The sequence below is a fragment of the Pteropus alecto genome, unplaced genomic scaffold (assembly GCF_000325575.1).
Source record: "Pteropus alecto unplaced genomic scaffold, ASM32557v1 scaffold22, whole genome shotgun sequence".
Classification (NCBI taxonomy): Eukaryota; Metazoa; Chordata; class Mammalia; order Chiroptera; family Pteropodidae; genus Pteropus; species Pteropus alecto.
The window spans coordinates 129,800-148,746 of NW_006434839.1; the positions used below are offsets into that span (position 1 = coordinate 129,800).

Consider the following 18,947-nt stretch of genomic DNA (forward strand, 5'->3'; position numbering starts at 1 on the left):
TGATTTCTTTTAAACTTTCCTGAAAATAAATTTACCAGTTGCCATTCAATATCAGTTATTGAGCTAATGAGATTTAAAAAAAAAAAAAAAAAAAGGAAGATATAGCTGTATACTGAAAATAAGACTGGTGTCTCATAGAGAGTTCTAGAATTAGAAAACCTAAATATGAAACCTGTTTTTATGACTTACTAGGTGTATTACTGGATTAAAGGTTTAAACTTTTACATACAAAATGGAATAATGTTATATAACTTACAAGTATATAAATGCAAATGTAAACAACTTATGGAGAAAGTACTTTATTAACTGTTACTGCAAATAAGACTGGTGTCTCATAGAGAGTTCTAGAATTAGAAAACCTAAATATGAAACCTGTTTTTATGACTTACTAGGTGTATTACTGGATTAAAGGTTTAAACTTTTACATACAAAATGGAATAATGTTATATAACTTACAAGTATATAAATGCAAATGTAAACAACTTATGGAGAAAGTACTTTATTAACTGTTACTGCTAGTAGTACTTCAGTAGTATGGATATCAATTGTAGCATGAACTCTGCCTTAGGAAAAATAGAGTAACTAACAAATGTTGTGCTTTCTTCTCACGTCCCCGCCACAATTTCAGACATTAAAAAAAAAAAAAGAAAGAAAGAAAGCAAAACCTTTGATAAATTTGAAGTCTAAAAGGTAGCTTGGATGCTTTGAAATTCCAGGGTCTTTATGAGAATTTGGTATCTCCATCTTAGGAAGGAGAGAAAGAAGTGATAATTTCATCTTGTTTTTTTTCTTTTTCTACCATGCTTTACTAATTCTGAGTTGCTCTTATTAATTTTCTACGACTCTAGCTCTTGTCTCAGTAAAAAATAAAGTATGAAAATGGCTGCACAGGCTTTCTAACATAGAAAGAGGAAAACAAATCTGTTCACTTTTGTCGACTAGCCCATGTGCATCAGAAGTAGACATTTCATTTTGTTAATTTGGCTAATATCTTTAAAGTGTCATCTCTGTTAGATGCTGTGATCTCAAGAGTGAATATTACACTTCCCTATGTTAGTCATGCTCAAGTAGAACAGAACAGAATATCATCACATCATTTGCTCTTCTGTTACACATGCAAAATGCCTGGAGAACTCACTGTGCTCCTCCCACCCGCTGGCACATTTCTCTACTACAGAGCTTGTCTCACTACAAACGAGTGACAGTGTCACATCCCAGAGAAAGTGTGAGCTTCCAGACCTAACATTTCCTGCTTTCAATCTATTCTTTTCTGCTTACCAAGATCTAGAGCAAGCTATTTAGCCTCTCTGAGCTTCGTATTTTTTAATCTGTAAAATGTGGATATATTGGCCAACTGAAAGAGTCACTGAAGAAATTGATGTGTTGAAGATATACAATTCCTAGTGACTGAATTAGGGCAGATGTCCACCATTTAGTGATAACTGGGTGATCTTTCCTTTCAAGGTCTTGATCACATTCAGGATCTTATTCCTTCATTTACTCTCCCTCTTTCTACCACTCTGGGACACTCCTGACCCTGATTGATTCCTTTTCTCTTACTGTAAAAATTATTCAGGCCCAACCTGAAGGGAAAAGTCTTTGTTATATTAATTACCATTCTAATTCTTCCTTTTATGTACAGAATTCTCAAATGATTAGTGTCCCTTTGCTGGATTTCTTTATAACATACATCCTTTCAGCTATGGAAATCTGGTTTCCACTTTCACTAACCTATAAAAATTGCACTCTTGAAGGTCACCCATGGTTTTCTAATCATCAAATCCAAAGACTTTTATTCTACTTTAGTTTTTTACTTATTGTTTAATCAACTATTTGTTCCTTCAAATTCTCAATTCTATGATGCTCTTTTGTCCTGATTTTGTTTGTATTCTTAGATAATTATTTTAAATTCTCCTGCTCCATTACTGTGAGCATTTTCTAAGGACATGCTCTCAGAATTTGTACTTTTATTTTTACAGCTCTTCCTTGCAGGACTTACCTGTAATTATAATAATAATTATCAACTCTATATGGTTCACTCTCCATTCTACACTTTCCTCCTAGACTTCTCTCCAAAAGTCCAGATGCTTTCTTCAACAGTTTAATGAATGTTTCCCAAATATTTCATTATCAACTTATTTCTCTACAAACTGTATTCTCTCCTGACTCCTTTATTTCTAGCAAGAGACTAAAATTCTGCTACTCTCCCAAGGCATCATGTTTAATTTTTCCCTCTGCATCAACATTCCATAGAATAAATCATTTTCTTTCATTGTGTTACATATCTCCCACCTCTCCTTTTGTCTTCATTCACAGTGCTAATGTACTAACACATGCCTCATCACCTCCCAACTGAAAATGTGCAAAAACTTCCTTTTGAATATGACTGATTCGGCCTATGCTCACTCCAAACCAGCCGATACTCTTCTACCAGAATGACCACTCTAAAATAAAAAATTAATCATACCCCTTAAATACAAAAATATATCTTGTGATATCTAATTGGTTACAGAATTAAGTACATACTGGGCAGGAGAGTGTCCAAATACTTATTAATAAAATCCTGCCCTATCTCTTATTATATTAATTTTAGCATTTATTATCATGTGCATGCGTTAAAGCAAAGCATTCTAATGTCATGCTAATACTTAAATACCTTTCAAAGATATGTCAGCTAATTACTTTTAATCCATCAAAGAGCGTATTTGTTTCTAAAGTCCACTGTCTTAATTGCATAATATTTTAAATTTTAATTGACATTTAAATATTCATGTTTTCTACAGTCACAGAGTCCCTTTTTGGACACCTGGTAGATTAAGAAAACAATAATAGTATCTACATTTATTCCTTTATGTTGAGGTCATCCCCTTTGTGAAATTTTTAGAGTAATTACTCTAAGTGAGATTTTTAAAATATGAAATACCTGACCTTACTATGACTTTGTAAATAGATCATGTAAGAGTAGAAAGCTGAGACCCTTACAAATGGGGGAGGGATAGAGAATGATATTGAAATTATAGGCAAAATGAAGTATGAGGCATGAACAGCAAAGACCAATTGCCCGTTGTTAAAACATAACCTTTGGTGACTCTAGTTAAAAGTATCTCCAAGTGCCTTCTCCCATTATCCAGTTATAGCAAATAGAAACAAAATGACTTCTATAACAGAGAAATGGAAACAAAAAAATGTTTTCACATTCCTTACAACACATTTTATATAAGTTAATACAACTAATTAAATAGTTAAACTTTGGTAAGTTATGATTTTTGTTTAAATAAAATCTTTCCATTTAGCCTAAAATTTATTTCACCTTCTGTACTGGGGTCTTAACAATTTTGGCTGGGACAAGTAAAAGTTCTGAATACAGAAGCAGAACACATGAAGGTAGGTCTCACGACCTGCAGATGTTTATTTCTTGCTGGTCAAAATAACTCAGAGCCATACCTTTATAAAGTTGAACTGTCCATGGAAATGGCAATTTCATAGAGAACAATTTCTCTGACTCGTGACTGAAGAGTTGATTGATGTAGACACTGAGTGTGCCCATCCTGAGCAGAAATATTTGGATCATCCTAATGTATGAAAACAGAGAACCCAGGGCCCTTTGAGTAATATCTCTAGACAAGTTTGAGATCCTAAAAGAACGATTGATTATTTCTCTTTCTGGTCATGTTAACTTTTAGTCTGATTTGGTTACCTGAATCTTCACTTAATTGTGTCCAACTTTTTACGCTCAGTTTCTCAAAGATGTGCAACCTGACACTTACTTTTGGTGATATTTTTAATGGTCTCGCTTCAGTTCTCACCTTTATATTTCTTGTTCCTTATAAGCTAAGACTAGAATATTCTATTGCAGTAAAATTACCTCAGTCTGGAAAGTCTCCACAGTGCAATTCTTATAGCCACTTTTAAAGGGACCAACCCTGGGATGAGAGTCAGGAGACCTAAATCCTAGCTCCAGTTCACTTTGAGTGTCGAAGGCCTTTGAATAATACATCAATTGCCTTACATCTTAATTTATGTTATTAAAAGGGAAATCAAAACACTGTGTCAAAAAAAATTGAGATAGGAGGCTTTAAAGCAATTGCTAATTTATCTTTTCTTGTCTGGAAATGTAAAATACGAATATTCCCAACACCTGCCAGACAAGACACTACCTAACTAAAGATTTTATACTGCTGGGCTTCTTCCCTAAGTGTCTTTCTGTGTGTCAGCACTAAACCCTGGAGAAGCCTGTTTTAAAAAACAGTACCCAAGCCTAAAGCTTCTGCAATGCAGAATTGTTTCATTACATTTGCTACAATACTTAGGAAGAGAAGATTTCACCAGTCATGTTTCATATCTCTGATCCAAAGTCCCTAACAAGTCAAATCATTTATATTTCTGTCCCTTCTAACTCACACTCTCACAGGATATTTATGCCTCTCAAATGCTTATCAGTGCCTGACAGATATGTCTACTTTAGTCTAGGTTCAAGTTAGCCTAGAGAGTGCTTGCTTCCGACAAAGTGATGGAACATATATAATACTTATGCCAAATTCCTTGGGCTCCAGGGCTCATAAAGTGCCTGGGACTAATTGTAACTGTGAGGGATACTGCTGGGAGGAGCTCTGAAACAGCTCCCACACAAACCTAATAAACTCTGGCAGCAACTCTACTGGCAATGTAGGCCTGACATTTCCCACTAGGAGCCTCAAGCATTAGGATGCTAATTGCTGCTACCAGCATCCAATTCACAATGGCAGAGCCTTCATGCTGCCTTTCTGGTAGAAGGCTGTTCTCCTCCATCCCTCCACCTCTAACACCTTCATTAAAGCCTTAAGTCATTCTAAAAAGTCAGAGAAACCAGCTTTTTAAAGTTTTAGGATGATCTATAGCCAAAACCAAACTTTAGTCTTCAATCATCCAATCTAAGGAGCAGTGATTCCCGCTGCATCTGAATCTGGTGAAAATACCAATTCTCCCCTTTTGGCTCCAGATACCCTTACTTTTTCTAGAGACACATTTAAAGCATGCACATTCACTTTCCAGACATATGTATAAAGATGCTAACAGGCTTCTATGCAAACTGCAAGTATGATGGACATCCTAGTATATTTCTCATGGTACTAGCTAAGCTCTAGAAATAACGTCACATAGACCGATTTTTAAATTCAAATCTACAAAAAGTTTCAAAGGAATATTCGCAGCTACTAAAAAAAATGGAAAAAAATATAAGGTCATCTAAAATCCTTAGCACAGAAAGGTGAAAATTTTCTACACCTCTTCGAACTTTATTTTTAAGATTTTCCCATGTATAATTGACAAGTAAAATTATAGTATATTTAAAGTGTACAATGTGATGATTTGATACATGGATGCATTATGAAAGGATTCAAACTTTATTTTTAATAAAACTTGGTATTTTGATCATTGAGGATTTACATGTCGCTATATTAAATAATATAGAAGTATCCCTTCTACCCTTTATCCAATTTTACTCAATGCTCGCATGTTGCAAAGCTATTGTACAATATCATAACCAAGATATTGGCATTGATACAGTCAAGATACAGAATATTTCCATCACCTCGTGTTGCCATTTTATAGCTACACCCACTTTGTTCTGCCCCTACTTTCCAGTTAACCTCTGAAAATCACTATCTGTTCTCCATATCTATAATTTTGGCATTTTAAGAATAATATATAAGTAAAATCATATAGTGTATCCCTTTTAGAGTTGGCTTTTGTCACTCAACATAATTCTATGGTGATTCATCCAGATTGTTGTGTATATCAAAAGTTCATACCTTTTTATTGTCGATGAGTACTCTAAGGTGTGTTTGTACCACCTTTGTTTAATCATTAAAATGTTGAAAGATATCTGGTAGTTTCCAGTTTGGGGCTATTATAAATAAAGCTGCTGTATATGATAAAATATTACTTGGCCATAAAAAAGAATGAAATCTTTGAGTTATTTTACCTGCTACGTCTGTTCATGGAATTGTGACATGAACAGACGTAGCAGGTATTATGCTAAGTGAAATAACTCAAAGACAAATACTATATTACATTTACATGTGGAAACTAAAAAACGGACAAACAGAAATAAACTCATAAATACAGAAAACAAATTGATGGTTGCCAGAGGGGAGAGTGGTGGGGAAAGGTAAAAAAGGTGAAGAGGACTAAGAAGTACAAACCATCAGTTATAGGATAAGTCAGAGGGGTATAATGTACAGCATAGAGAATATAATAATACTGTAATAACTATATATGACAGATGATTACTAGGCATTTTGTGGTGACCACTTTGTAAGGTATATAATGTCTAATCACTATGTTGTACACCTGAAGTTAATATATCCTATGCCAACTATAGTTTAAAAATAATTTTTTAAAAAATAAAGCTGCTATAAACATTCATGTACAGATTTTTGTGTGAGTATATATATTCTTTTCATTAAGATAAACACCCAACAATGCAATGTCTGGGCTATTTGGCAGTGCACGATTATGGTTTTGGTTTTGTTTTTAAAAAATTGCCAAGCCATTTTCCAAAATGGCTGCATCATTATATATTCTGATCAGCAACATATGGATGGTCATTTCTCCTTACGCTCAGCAGCACTTGGTATTATCACTATTTTTATTTTAGCCATTCTGACAGTTATTTGCATTTTCCTAAATGTTAATGAGGTTAAATCTCTCCATATGCTAATTTGGCATCTACCTTCTTCAGTAAAATGTCTCTTGCTCACATTCTAATTGGACTAGGTGCTTTTTAATTGTTGAACTTTGAGTTTTCTTTATGTATGCTAGATACTAGTTACCTTTTAAATTTGTGGTTTGCAAACATTTTCTCCCAGCCTGTAGCTTTTCATTTTCTTAACAGAGTCTCTCTCAGAGCATAATTTTTTAATATCGATGTTCTATTTATTAATTTTCATTTTAAGGAGCATACTTAATATCAAGTATAAGAACTCTCAACCTACTCTAGATCTCAATGTTTATTTCCTATGTTTTTTTCTAAGATTTTTATAGTTTTGCACGTTACATTCGAGTCCATGATCCACTTTGGATTATTTCTCTTTTTATAAACTTGTAAGACTAATGAAGTTTTCTCGTGTGTTTGTTTTTTGCCTATGGATGGTCAATTGCTCCAGCATCATTTGTTAAAAAGTCTCTTTCCTACATTGAATTGATTTTGCACCTTTGTCAAAAATTAGTAGAGTATATTTGTATGTTTATTTCTGTTCTGTATGTTCTCCATTGTGCTTCATTAACCTATGTATCTATCCCTTTGTTATTACCAGTCTTAATTACTATAGATATAAAATAAACCTTAAAATTGAGCTGATTTACATTTTTTTCAAAATTGTCTTAGCTATTCTACTTCCTTTGTACTTCCATATAAATTTTTAAATAACCTTGTCTGTATGTACAAAAAAATCTTTCTGGGATTTTGATAGGAATTATGTATAAAACTTGGGGAAAACTGAAATCTTTACCATATTGAGTCTAATCTGTAAACATCATATATCTCTCAATTTATTTAAATCTTTATTTCATTCATCAGTGGCATACAGTTTGATTGTACTTAATTACACCTAATTATTTCATTTTTGAGCTCCTATAATTGGTACTACATGTTTTATTTCAGTGTCCTCTGAAATATATACATACCAGCGATGACTATTGCTGGTATATACAACAGATTTCTTTATGTTTATTTTATATCCTGTAACCTTGCTGAATTCACTTATTAGTTCTAGATTTTTTTATTGATTTCTTGGCGTTTTCTATACAATCATGTTATTTACAAACCAGGAGTTTTATCTTTTCAAATCTATATGCCTTCATTTTCTTTCTTAACTTATTGCATGGCTAGAATGTCTAGCACCATGTTGAATGAAAATGCTGAGAGCAGATATACCATGTTGTTCCTGATCTTAAGGGGAAAGATTTGTTTACCTTTTAGTATAGTGTTAGCTGTAGATTTTTTGTAAATGCTGTTTGTCAAGTTGAGGAAATTTCTCTCTATTCCTATTTTTCTGATGATGTGTGTCACAAATATGTGTTGACTTTCATCAAATGCTTTTTCTGCATCAGTTCATATGATCATGCGGTTTTTCTTAGTTCATAAATATTTTCTTAGTTCAAAAATCAATACATTGATTTATTTTCAGATATTGAACCAATCTTGCATTCCTAAAATAAACACCACTTTGGTCATGTTGAATAATTCTTTTCATAAATTCTGTTTTCTAATACTTTGTCAAGATTTTTTACATCTAAATTCAAGAGGGATATTGGTTTGTAGTTTACTTTCTATGTGCAATCTTCTTCTGATTATTATTAAGATAATACTGGCTTCATAAAATGAATTTGGAAGTGCTCCTTCCTCCTCTATATATTTTATTGGGCAGAAATGATGTTAATTCTATTCTAGATGTTTAGTGAATTTTCCAGTGAAGCTATTTGGGCCTGGAGAGTTCTTTTCTTAGGAATTTTTAAATTATATTTTTAATTAAATTTATCACAGTGACATTAGTTAACAAAATTATATAGGTTTCAAATGTACAATTTGAAAAGTACATCATCTGTATATTGCATTGTGTGTTCACAGCCCAAAGTCAAATCTCCATCACCATATATTTGCAAATTCGATCTTTTAATTTTACTATTAGTTTCAAGTATACAGTACATTTGTTAGATATTTATATAGTTTTATAAAACGATCCCCCTAATTGCTCTCTCTCTCCTCTGGCTCTCCACCTAGCCATTACATTAAGGCTAACTGCATTCCCTATGCCATGCTCCCCATCTGTGTGATCATCTATCAACTACTAATTTGTACTCTTTGAGCCTTCACCCCTTTCTCCCAGCCCCTCAATCCCCCTCCCCTCTGGCCATTACCAGACTGTCCTCTATAGCTGTGAGTCTGTTTTGATTAGTTTGTTCTTTTTGGTCCTGAGATTCCATATATAAGTGAAATCATATGGTATTTATCTTTCCCTGTCTTACTTCACTCAGCATAATAACCTCTAGGTCCATCAATGTCATTGCAAATGGTAGGATTTCATTTTTTTTAATAGCTAAGTAACATTCCATTGAATGTATGAACCATAACTTTTTTATCCAATCATCTGTTGATTGGCATTTAGGTTGCTTCCATATCTTGGCTATTGTAAATTGTGCTGCCATGAACATAGGGTGCATAGGTCTTTACGAATTATTGTTTTGGTTTTCTTTGGATAAATACTCAGAAGTGAAATTGCTGGATCAAAAGGTATATCCATTTTTAATTTTTTGAGGAACTTCCAGATTGTTTTCCATAGTGGCTGTACCAATTTGCAATCCCATCAAGTGTGTATCGGAGTTCCCTTTTCTCCACATCCTCACCACTTCTTGTTCTTTGATTTATTGATGATAGCCATTCTGACAGGTGTGAGGTGGTTCGAATTTGCATTTCTCTGATGGTTAGTGACCTTGAACATCTTTCCATATGTCTATTGGCCATCTGTATTTCCTTCTTGGAGAAATATCTGTTCGGGTCCTCTGCCCATTTTTTAATTGGATTGTTTTTTTGTTGTTGGGTTGTATGAGTTCTTTATATGTTTTGGATATTAATCTCTTATCAGATGTATTGTAACTGAATATCTTCTCCCATTCAGTCGGTTTTCTTTTCATTTTGTTGACGATTTCCTTTGTTCCACAACAAATTTTTAGTTTGATATAGTCTCATTTATTTTTTCATTTCCCTTGCCCAAACACATTTCTGAAATTACCATTAGCAATATCAGATTGTTTATTATCTATGTTTTCTTCTAGAAGTTTTATGGTTTCAGGTCTCACATTTAAGTTTTTAATCCATTTTGAGTCTATTCTTGTATACAGTGTATACAGTGTAAGGTGGTCCAGATTTTTTCTTGTATACAGTGTAAGGTGGTCCAGATTTTTTTTTTTTTTTGCACGTATCTGTCCAATTTTCCCAGCACCACTAATTGAAGAGACTGTCTTTATCCCATTGTATATTCTTACTTCCTTTGTCATATATTAAATGAGCATATAAGCATGGATTTATTTCTGGGCTCTCTATTCTGTTCCATTGATCAATGTATCTGTTTTATGCTAGTAACACGCTGTTTTGACTATTGTAGCCTTGTAGTATAGCTTGATATTAGATAGTGTGATACCTCCAACTTTGTTCTTTTTTCTCAAGATTGCTGTGGCTATTCGGGGTTTTTTATGGCTCCATATAAATTTTAGGATTATTTACTTGAGCTCTCTGAAAAATGCTGTTGGTATTTTGATAGGGATTGCACTGAATCTATAGATTGCTTTCGGTAGTATGGCCATTTTAATGATATTGATTCTTCCTACCCATGAGCACAGTATATGCTTCCATTTATTTGTATCTTCAATTTCTTTTTTTAATGACTTATAATTTTCTGAGACCAAGTCTTTTACCTCCTCGGTTAATTTGATTCCAAGGTACTTTATTGTTTTTGATGCAACTGTAAATGGGAATGCTTTCTTAATTTCTCTTTCCAAAAGTTCATCATTGGTGTATAAAAATGCCACTGACTTCTGAATATTAATTTTGTATCCTGCTACTTTACTGAATTCACTCATCAGTTCTAACAGTTTTTTGGTGGAATTTTTAGGGTTCTCTATATATAGTATCATATCATCGGCAAATAACAAGAGTTTTACTTCTTTCTTTCTAATTTGGATACTTTTTAGTTCTCTTTCTTGTCTTGTTGCTGTGGCTAAGACTTCCGATACAATGTTAAAGAAGAGTGGTGAAAGTGCGCACCTTTGTCTTGCTCCTGATCTTAAGGAAAACACTTTTAGCCTTTCCCCATTATGTTGCTAGCTGTAGGTTTGTCATAAATGGCCTTTATTATGTTGAGGTGTGTTCCTTCTATTCTCACTTTTCTGAGAGTTTTTATCATAAATGGAGGCTGGATTTTATTGAATACTTTTTCTGCATCTATTAATAAGATCATATGATTTTTATCTTTCAATTTGTTTATGTGGTGTATCACCCTAATTGATTTGTGGATATTGTACCAATCTTGCATCCCAGGAATAAATCCAACCTGATCATAATATATAATATTTTTAATGTATTGCTGAATTGTTTGCTAATATTTTGTTGAGGATTTCTGCATCAACGTTCACAAGAGGTATCGGCTATAGTTTATTGGTTTGTTGTTGTTTGTTTTGTAATGTCTTTATCTGGTTTTGGAATTAAGGTAATGGTGGCTTCATAAAAGGAGTTAATCAGCCTTCCCTCTTCTTGAAGTTTTTGGAATAATTTGAGAATAGGTGTTAATTCTTCTTTGAATATTTGGTAAAATAGATAAATCAAGATGTTTTTCATTAACAAAAAGACATGACTGTTCACATATGTTCTAAGATTACACACATTAAGTACCTTGATCCCTAATGACTAATTATCCTAAAGGCCTGTGGAGATTAAATGTTATATTCCACAAGAGAAACAAGTCAATCTTTAAACCCAAATGTCCCAAAGGGTTTGTTTTATAGACAGCCTTCAAGAATATCTTTATGGTTATTAAAGACTGAATCAGATTTTTACTCTCAAATATATTTCAGTGTCTAACTTTAAAAAACAAGTTTTTCTTAATGGCTGTATTGTTTAGTTTCCTCTTGTGCTGCCCCTGCATCAACAACTCTTGTCCTCTCTCCTATAGGTCTAGAATGTCTTTCATAAGCATCTACTACTTAGGAATGCCTACAGTCTCTAGGAGGTCCACAGGAATTTAATTTATTGACACTGGCTGACATAATGCCACCCTGAAAAAACAATAAAGCCTATAAAATGAAAAAGAGAAAAACAGAAATTTAACAGATAGACTCTGAGATTCATGATGTTTCAACATAGCTAATGCCCACTCTCAACATTTCTGTTTTGTCAGAATGAAGACATGGATGACCCTTTGAGTGAAGAACTAAAAGAAAGTGTGAAGCTGGGTGAAGGCAAATGAATCATGGAATGAGTGGTGGAGAAAAGTCACAAACACTGTGACCACATGACCAGTCACAGAAATGAGGATATAGCATCTTTCACAAATTTTCCTCTTTGATTTTTCCTATGTATATTTGTGTTTTTGACTAATTTTATTCTTTCATCGCCTTTCTCCTACCATTTTATATAGGGTGTGTTCATGGTGGCATATTTTTCACATTAGTCCACAGGTTACAGAATATCTGTATAAGATTCTAACATTCTAGGGGAAGCATAAAATTTACCCAGGAATTATGGTCCTGGAGATAAATGAGTCTTTGACACCATCTGAGAAGTCAGCTGGTGCGTTCTAGATGTGCATTGTGTGAGATGAAAGCTTTTTAAATGGTAGGAGTTGTTAACATAAGGAGGAGGAAATACATTGATTTGGGGAAGCCAAAGATGTAAAATGTAAGCAACATCTCCCGTGACTTTTTCTTTCACCCAGCACCTGAATCTTCTATGTCTGGGGTATCTCCCTCAGGATAGACTAAAACGTTAACCTCCCTTGTAGCAGGGCACAGGCTTGTGACACAGACTCTGTCACTTGGATTCTTTCACGCTAGAATCTGGTACAAAAACTAGTGACACAAAGAGGGAGAAACTGCCCAGAATCAAATGTGAGGCTGGCAGTAGAGGCAGTGGTGAGTCCGGTTCTAGAATCAGTAATGATAACGGTGCAGTAAGGTATCTTCAGCATAAGTTACACTGTCTGGGCCCAGGAAAGATTTCAGTGGTGTCCTTGTGGAACCAGTTTTGCAGAATTATTTTTGACCATTTTTCATAAAACTGGTCAACTACAAACCTAATTCTGAGTTTGTGAGCTATTTAGTACTTCTTAATAACGGTTTCCTGCTTAAATTAGCCAAAGTTTGCATCTATTGCCTGCAACTATAATCACTGGATGATGGTACTGAAACTTGGTAAACAGCAGAGCAGTAGTACCATGAGAGTTTTTTCTTCTTTTCATTTTTCTGTTTAACTTTCACAAAACAGGTGTCCTTTTTTGTTTGTTCATCTGATTTTTCTTTTAAAAGCCTGGCCGAAGCTATAACTACAGAAAGAAGACCCTCAAAGAATGAATGCAAAGATTTACCCTTGAAATTTCAAGGTAACAATCTCAGCTCACTCTCCTGCCATGACCTCCTTTGCCCCAAGATGATAGAGATAGCTTTGCCCTATAAAAGTATGACTCACCTCAGTTAGTCAGGAAAAGTACTTCAAGCTGTCTGTCAGCAGTTGCCTCTCTGGACAGAAATCAGCCCTCTATACCTGACAATTTTCCTAGCTTAAGTATTTAGAGCTATTGAAAAGATATATTTGGTTTGCTTTCCTAGCTACTTTTATTCCCTGGGAAAATCCTTAGTATTTCTCTCTCTCTCAATTCCCTCAATCTTTTTGTCCCACTCACCAGAAACCCAGAAGGAAACCAAAGATTTGTAGAGGCATTCCAATCCTAAAATCATGAAAACACTCATGACTAGTCCTTTCTTATCCCAAAGGTCTTTTGATTTTCTTTCTAGTTCATTTTTTTGTTTAATGAGATGTAACTCTTTTCCTGTTGCCATCTGGGTTTTTCTGATGACCCCTGGTTTAAAGTTCCTTGGTATTTAAGAATATTTCTCAAAAACCTCTAGTATTGGTTTAGTATTTAGCTTCACATCTACATGATGGGTACCAGGGAAGTTTTTCCTGAAAATTGGACGTGCGAGCTGATATCTAAAATATAAGCAGGAGTTCATCTGAAGGATGAAGGGAGAGAGAGCTAGGGAGTGGGGAAGTGAACAAGAATTTTTATTCCGGTAAAGGGGAGTGCCTGTGTAAATGATGACTTTAAAGTGGGCAAAAATTATATGTTAGGGTACATGTGGCTATAAAGGGATAGAATGAGGTAGCCTGTGGTGATAGAACAATTCAGTATCTTGATTGTGGTACTTAAACAAATTTACACTTGTGATATTTAAAAATGGCATAGAATCATGTGAGTGCATATAAAACTGGTGAAATCTGAATAAGCTCTGTGGATTGCACCAGTGTCTGCTTATGGTTGTAATACTGCACTATGATTATGCAAGATGTTACCATTAGGGAAAACTGTGAAGGGTACACAGGAATTCCCTGTACGGTTTTTTTCCCCTACAACTTCCTGTGAATCTATAATTATTTCAAAATAAAATTTTTTAATTGTTGAATAATTTAATTAAGCCAAATTTACAGCTATGTTTTTAAACGAAGAGATTTAAAAAGGAAAAGGTCAACATTTAATAATGTTAAGAGCAGTTTTCTTTGGATCTTATAATAATGGGAGATTTATTTTTAATCTTTCTACCTGTATGCTTAAATTAATAATGGAAAAAAATTTAATTTTAGGCTTTAATTTTTGGTTTGTTCCTTTGTTTTTCTTTAAATGTTCTTTGACTCTCTTACCACAGAAGGAAGCCTCTAACCAATCCTTGAAATTTAAAGATATCAACCCTCCCTCACTCCAGCCCCCTAAGCCAAGCCCCCAATTTGCACTAAGGTAAGAGCATGTCCACGGAACTTAGGGAAACTGCTCTGGGTTTTGGATAATGATCGAAGCTGCTTTGGAGTTTTCTGATAGCAATGCTCTAGACAGCCTCTCTAAACTGCCTGCCTTCTGCCATTGCAACTGTCAATTTGTCTTGCTTGTCATTTTAAGCTCATTGAAAGAACAGAGTTGGTTTGTGTGGGGTTTTTTTAGCTAGTTTGCCTAAAGGAAATAATTTCTCTTTGCCCCACCCACCTGAAACAGAAAGAGCAGCTCTGTGGGCATGTAAGGGCCTGTGTTCCTAATGCACTGGAAAGCCCATACCCATGACTAATTCTTCCCATTCCTAGAAGGCAGCTCAGCTTTTTATACTGCACTTCCAAATTTATTTTAACGGCAAACGACCTCCTTCCTTCTACTTTATGCTTCTTTATCCAATAGCTGCTTGGGGATCATTTTCAAAAATCTGCTGAAACTAGCAATTTCCAGCTATGCAGAATGTCTCTGATAGCATTTCAGTGAAAAAGCTGTGTCGAAACGAATGCCTAAGAACGAACTTGATCCTTTCAAAGGAAAAAAAAACAGCACATTTTAACAGGACTAAAAAATTTTAAATGGTTTTATAATTTCTTTTCTTTCAGCTGTATGAATTTTCCAAGTATATGAGCCCCATAAGCTATATCTATAAATCTTATTGAATCAGCTTCCACAGCCCCTCGGGCCTCCAATGAAGCCAAGAAGGAAGAGGCTTCAATGGACAATAATTCTCCTTTTCACTCTCCTTTCCTACTTTTTAAAACTCCAGACTGTTTATCTCATCACTTCTCTGAGGATGACTCTCCTCCTCAACAGAAATAGTATCATAAATGAGGAAGATTTTACCTCTAAGAGTTTCTGGAATATGGCAAATTTAGCTAAACAGGCGTCAGGGTGAGAGGACAAGGCAGTTCCTTGGGTGGGGACAGAGAAGGAAGCAGTTAAAAATATGCATGTGGTTGGAATGACAGATCTTTGTGAATGTGTAAAACAGAGGAAGGTTTGTCTATAGGTTAGAAACTTGTGAGCCCAAAAGGGGCAAAAGTTTTTTTCCGATGATTATGTTTCTGTTTTACTCCACTTGTATTACTCTCATGCTTTATTTCTGTCTCAGAATTTCATAGTTCTGACATATTCCTTTTTTTCCCATGACATGCAAACTGAGGTCCAAAGAAGAAAAATGGTTGCTCAGCATGACACAGGAATTAATGACAGAGTACAGGCAGAACTCCGCAAGTTCATTACCTTCCATCTATTCTTTCTGCTACACAAGCCCTGTAGCTGAGGGACAGGACATAGCAATTGACCACCCAGCACCCATACACACAGCACTCAGACCTGGGTGCGGGCTCCACTTATGATGGCAGATATGGACACAGCTCTTCCTCTCCCATCCACCTATGCCATCCTATCATCTCCTTACCCACTCATCAACTCCTTCTCCTCTTTTGAAAATCAAAATTTTGTGTAATTTCCCAACCTAATATTTAGACAAATAATTCTAGTATATATGTTTGATTTTGTCTTTATATGGAATAAAAGGATTTCTCTAATTAGTCTTCCATATAAAGGGTTGTATAAGCCTGAATAAATATACTTACTTCACATTAATGTTTATGTTAAAAATTAGATATTGGAAACCAATGGCGCAGTGTTCCTACATATAAATTGGGGATACTAAATATTAAGAAAAAAAAAAGTAAGAGAAATGTTCCAAATAATCAAATACAAAAGGTTAATGTGACACAAAACCGCAAATCCAAATAATGCCAGGTCAGTGGCAGTAGGTATGCTACTGTCACCAGTTTTGGAAAAAATGAGTTTATGGGATTATAAGGTAGGGTATATTAAATTAAAATAGCACTGGAGAACTATATTATAGGGGAGCTAAATGAGAAGCTTTTGCTAAAGAAACAGCTTCTCAATTGCTTGGCAAACACCACCTTAATCAAGTAATGAGCATGAACATCATTAGTGGTGGGATAAATTGACATCGTATTACATCCGACAAACTGGAGAACTCAGCATCGCTTTCATGAAACTCTTGCCAAAACTGAATAAACATGAAACTAATCATACAAAAAAAAATCAAAGAAATTCAAATTGAGGATATATAAAATAGCTCGCTTCCAAAGTGTAAAGGTCATAAAGTGAAGGAAAGACTGAAAAACTGTTCAAGATTGAACACCAAAGATAAAGACAAATAAATACAACATGTGTGACTCTAAACTAGATCCTATTGCTACAAATACCATTATTCATATAATTAGCAAAATTTAAATGAAACCTGAAGATTAGATGGTAGTGATGTATTAAATTTTTCTGATTGTGATGGTTATGTGGTGCTTATATAGAAGTCTCCTTAATATTCAGATGTGATTAAGACACTACATTAGCAACTTGCTCTAAAATGGTTCAAGAAAAAAAAAGTTCTGTGCACTTTAAGCTCTTCTAGAACTTCCCACAATTTGAATTTGCTGATGATATCTCTATGGTACCATTTTACATATTGCTTTGTCCTCTGTATTTCTAATAAGATGGTAGTTGGTTTTCTCCACATTTTAAAGTATTTAATATTAAAGAATCTGCTGTCTTCTAGATAGAGGACTAAATTGTGATAGAATCATTTCGTGGGCATGGGTGAATTTAACCATTCAAAAAGGTAGGCCTTAATCATCTTATCTTAGTTGAATTTGTCATACATGGGCAGTTAAATTTTAAATTAATTTGGAAGCCTAATTGTAGCTAAAATTTCCTCAGAGATATTGTTCTGAAATTCAATTTTTGATAAAAATTTTAATTGAAATGAAGTTTTATGTATATAGAATATGATTTAAGTAACAATGTAAAGTATAAATTTATTCTAAATGAAGTGAGGATTCATCAAAAGAAAAACTCACAAACTTCCACACCGTCTTGTGAAGCAACAACCAAGTCCTTCATAGGACCTATAGAGGTAGATTTACACAGATAGAGATGCATTTCTTTTGGTCATCAAGATGCATGCAAAAGCATTACCATTCATGCATTCCGGGTAATTCCATTTAAAAGAGTAGGCACTGCCAAATCATTCAAAGGAGATAATGGAATCTCCAAAGGTCAGGGAGGTGGTGTGATCAATAATGAATGGGGCAGGGCTCATTCAAATGTCCAACATCTATCAGAATCATCGAACTATTAAGACATTCATTTTGTTTCACTTCAACACTAAAGTGAAATCCCCACAGAAGAGTAAAGTTTGTGATCTCATGCCCATGCAGTCATCAAGAATAACAAAAGTTGAGGTGTCCTTTCCACTTGAATCCTCCCCTGGTCAAGGTAGGATCTGCTGCCTCTCCATTCTCCCTGCCTTTAGGAGAGGAAAGCCACCATCAGTTAACCTGTCAGCTTGTGCAACATCCCCCAAGACTTGAGCTTGGGCCCAAGATGCAGTCTCACCATTCTACCCTGAGTCTCATAATTCTCCCTGGCTTTGTCTTCCTCCTCTTCCACTTCAACTATACATTAGAAAAAGAACCCCAGGTAGCTCTTGTCCTGTTATCCCCAATTGCCATTCACAAAATCCTCTGTGTCAAGCCTTCAGCTAGACTTTTCTGCCATTTTTCTTGCTCCATTCAGCTTCTCTGCTTAATAGGAGATTTCAGTGGGGGAAAGGAAATTCTTTGGATGAGAAGAAGGAAATAGAGTAGGACCCTTACCTAAACCAGCCTCTAGAAGATTATCTAAAAGATACACGGACTTTTAATATACAAATACTAATTTTGAGCTAATAAATCTTCCCAACCTCCCCATACCCTGGTTTATATTTCAAAATATGCCTTTCTCTCATTTTGGCACTATATATGTTGTGCTCCAGGAAGGAAAGGAAGGAGAAAAAAACCCCTTCTGCCACACATTTCAATCTGTACCAAAAAGGATTTCAGATAACATGTAGAAGGACTACATAATGTTTGGAAAATAAGGTATTCAGTCCAGCAGAAGTCCAGACAGATACAATCCAATTGAATTGTTGGGAGTATAAATATATAAGACGTTTCTAGAGGATAATTTGGCACTATGTATCAAAAGCTCACTTTTGGCTCGTTAATTCTACGAAGACTACAATGATAATCAGAATGAGATCAAGACATAAGTAAAACATATTTTTAACAAGATTTTTGTAACTAGCAAACTTTTGGAATCATCTGATTTTTAAAATGGAAAATAAATATAACTCCAGTAAATGACATAAACTATTATACAGCCATTAAAACTTTAAAGAATGTTCAATGGTATGGTAAAATGTTCAAGATATAAATCATGGTGAAAAAAACAACATAGAACTGAATGTGATATACAAAATAGTCTCAACTTTATAAATATAGGAACATACATAAATATATA

The 18,947-nt window shown here is 34.5% G+C and overlaps 2 protein-coding genes across 15 annotated transcripts in view; both read right to left on the bottom strand.

The window, feature by feature from the left end:
• Window positions 1-4,788, bottom strand: part of LOC102895142 (olfactory receptor-like protein OLF3) — a 6,155-nt gene extending 1,367 nt beyond the window's left edge. Inside the window, 2 exon segments of the mRNA XM_015588278.2 lie at window positions 3,866-3,982; window positions 4,642-4,788. Coding sequence (XP_015443764.2) covers window positions 3,866-3,982; window positions 4,642-4,788 — 264 coding nt within the window.
• LOC102894895 (olfactory receptor 2A14) overlaps window positions 1-18,947 on the bottom strand; it is a 311,951-nt gene that overhangs the window by 128,362 nt on the left and 164,642 nt on the right. The gene's annotated exons all lie outside the window — the stretch shown is intronic.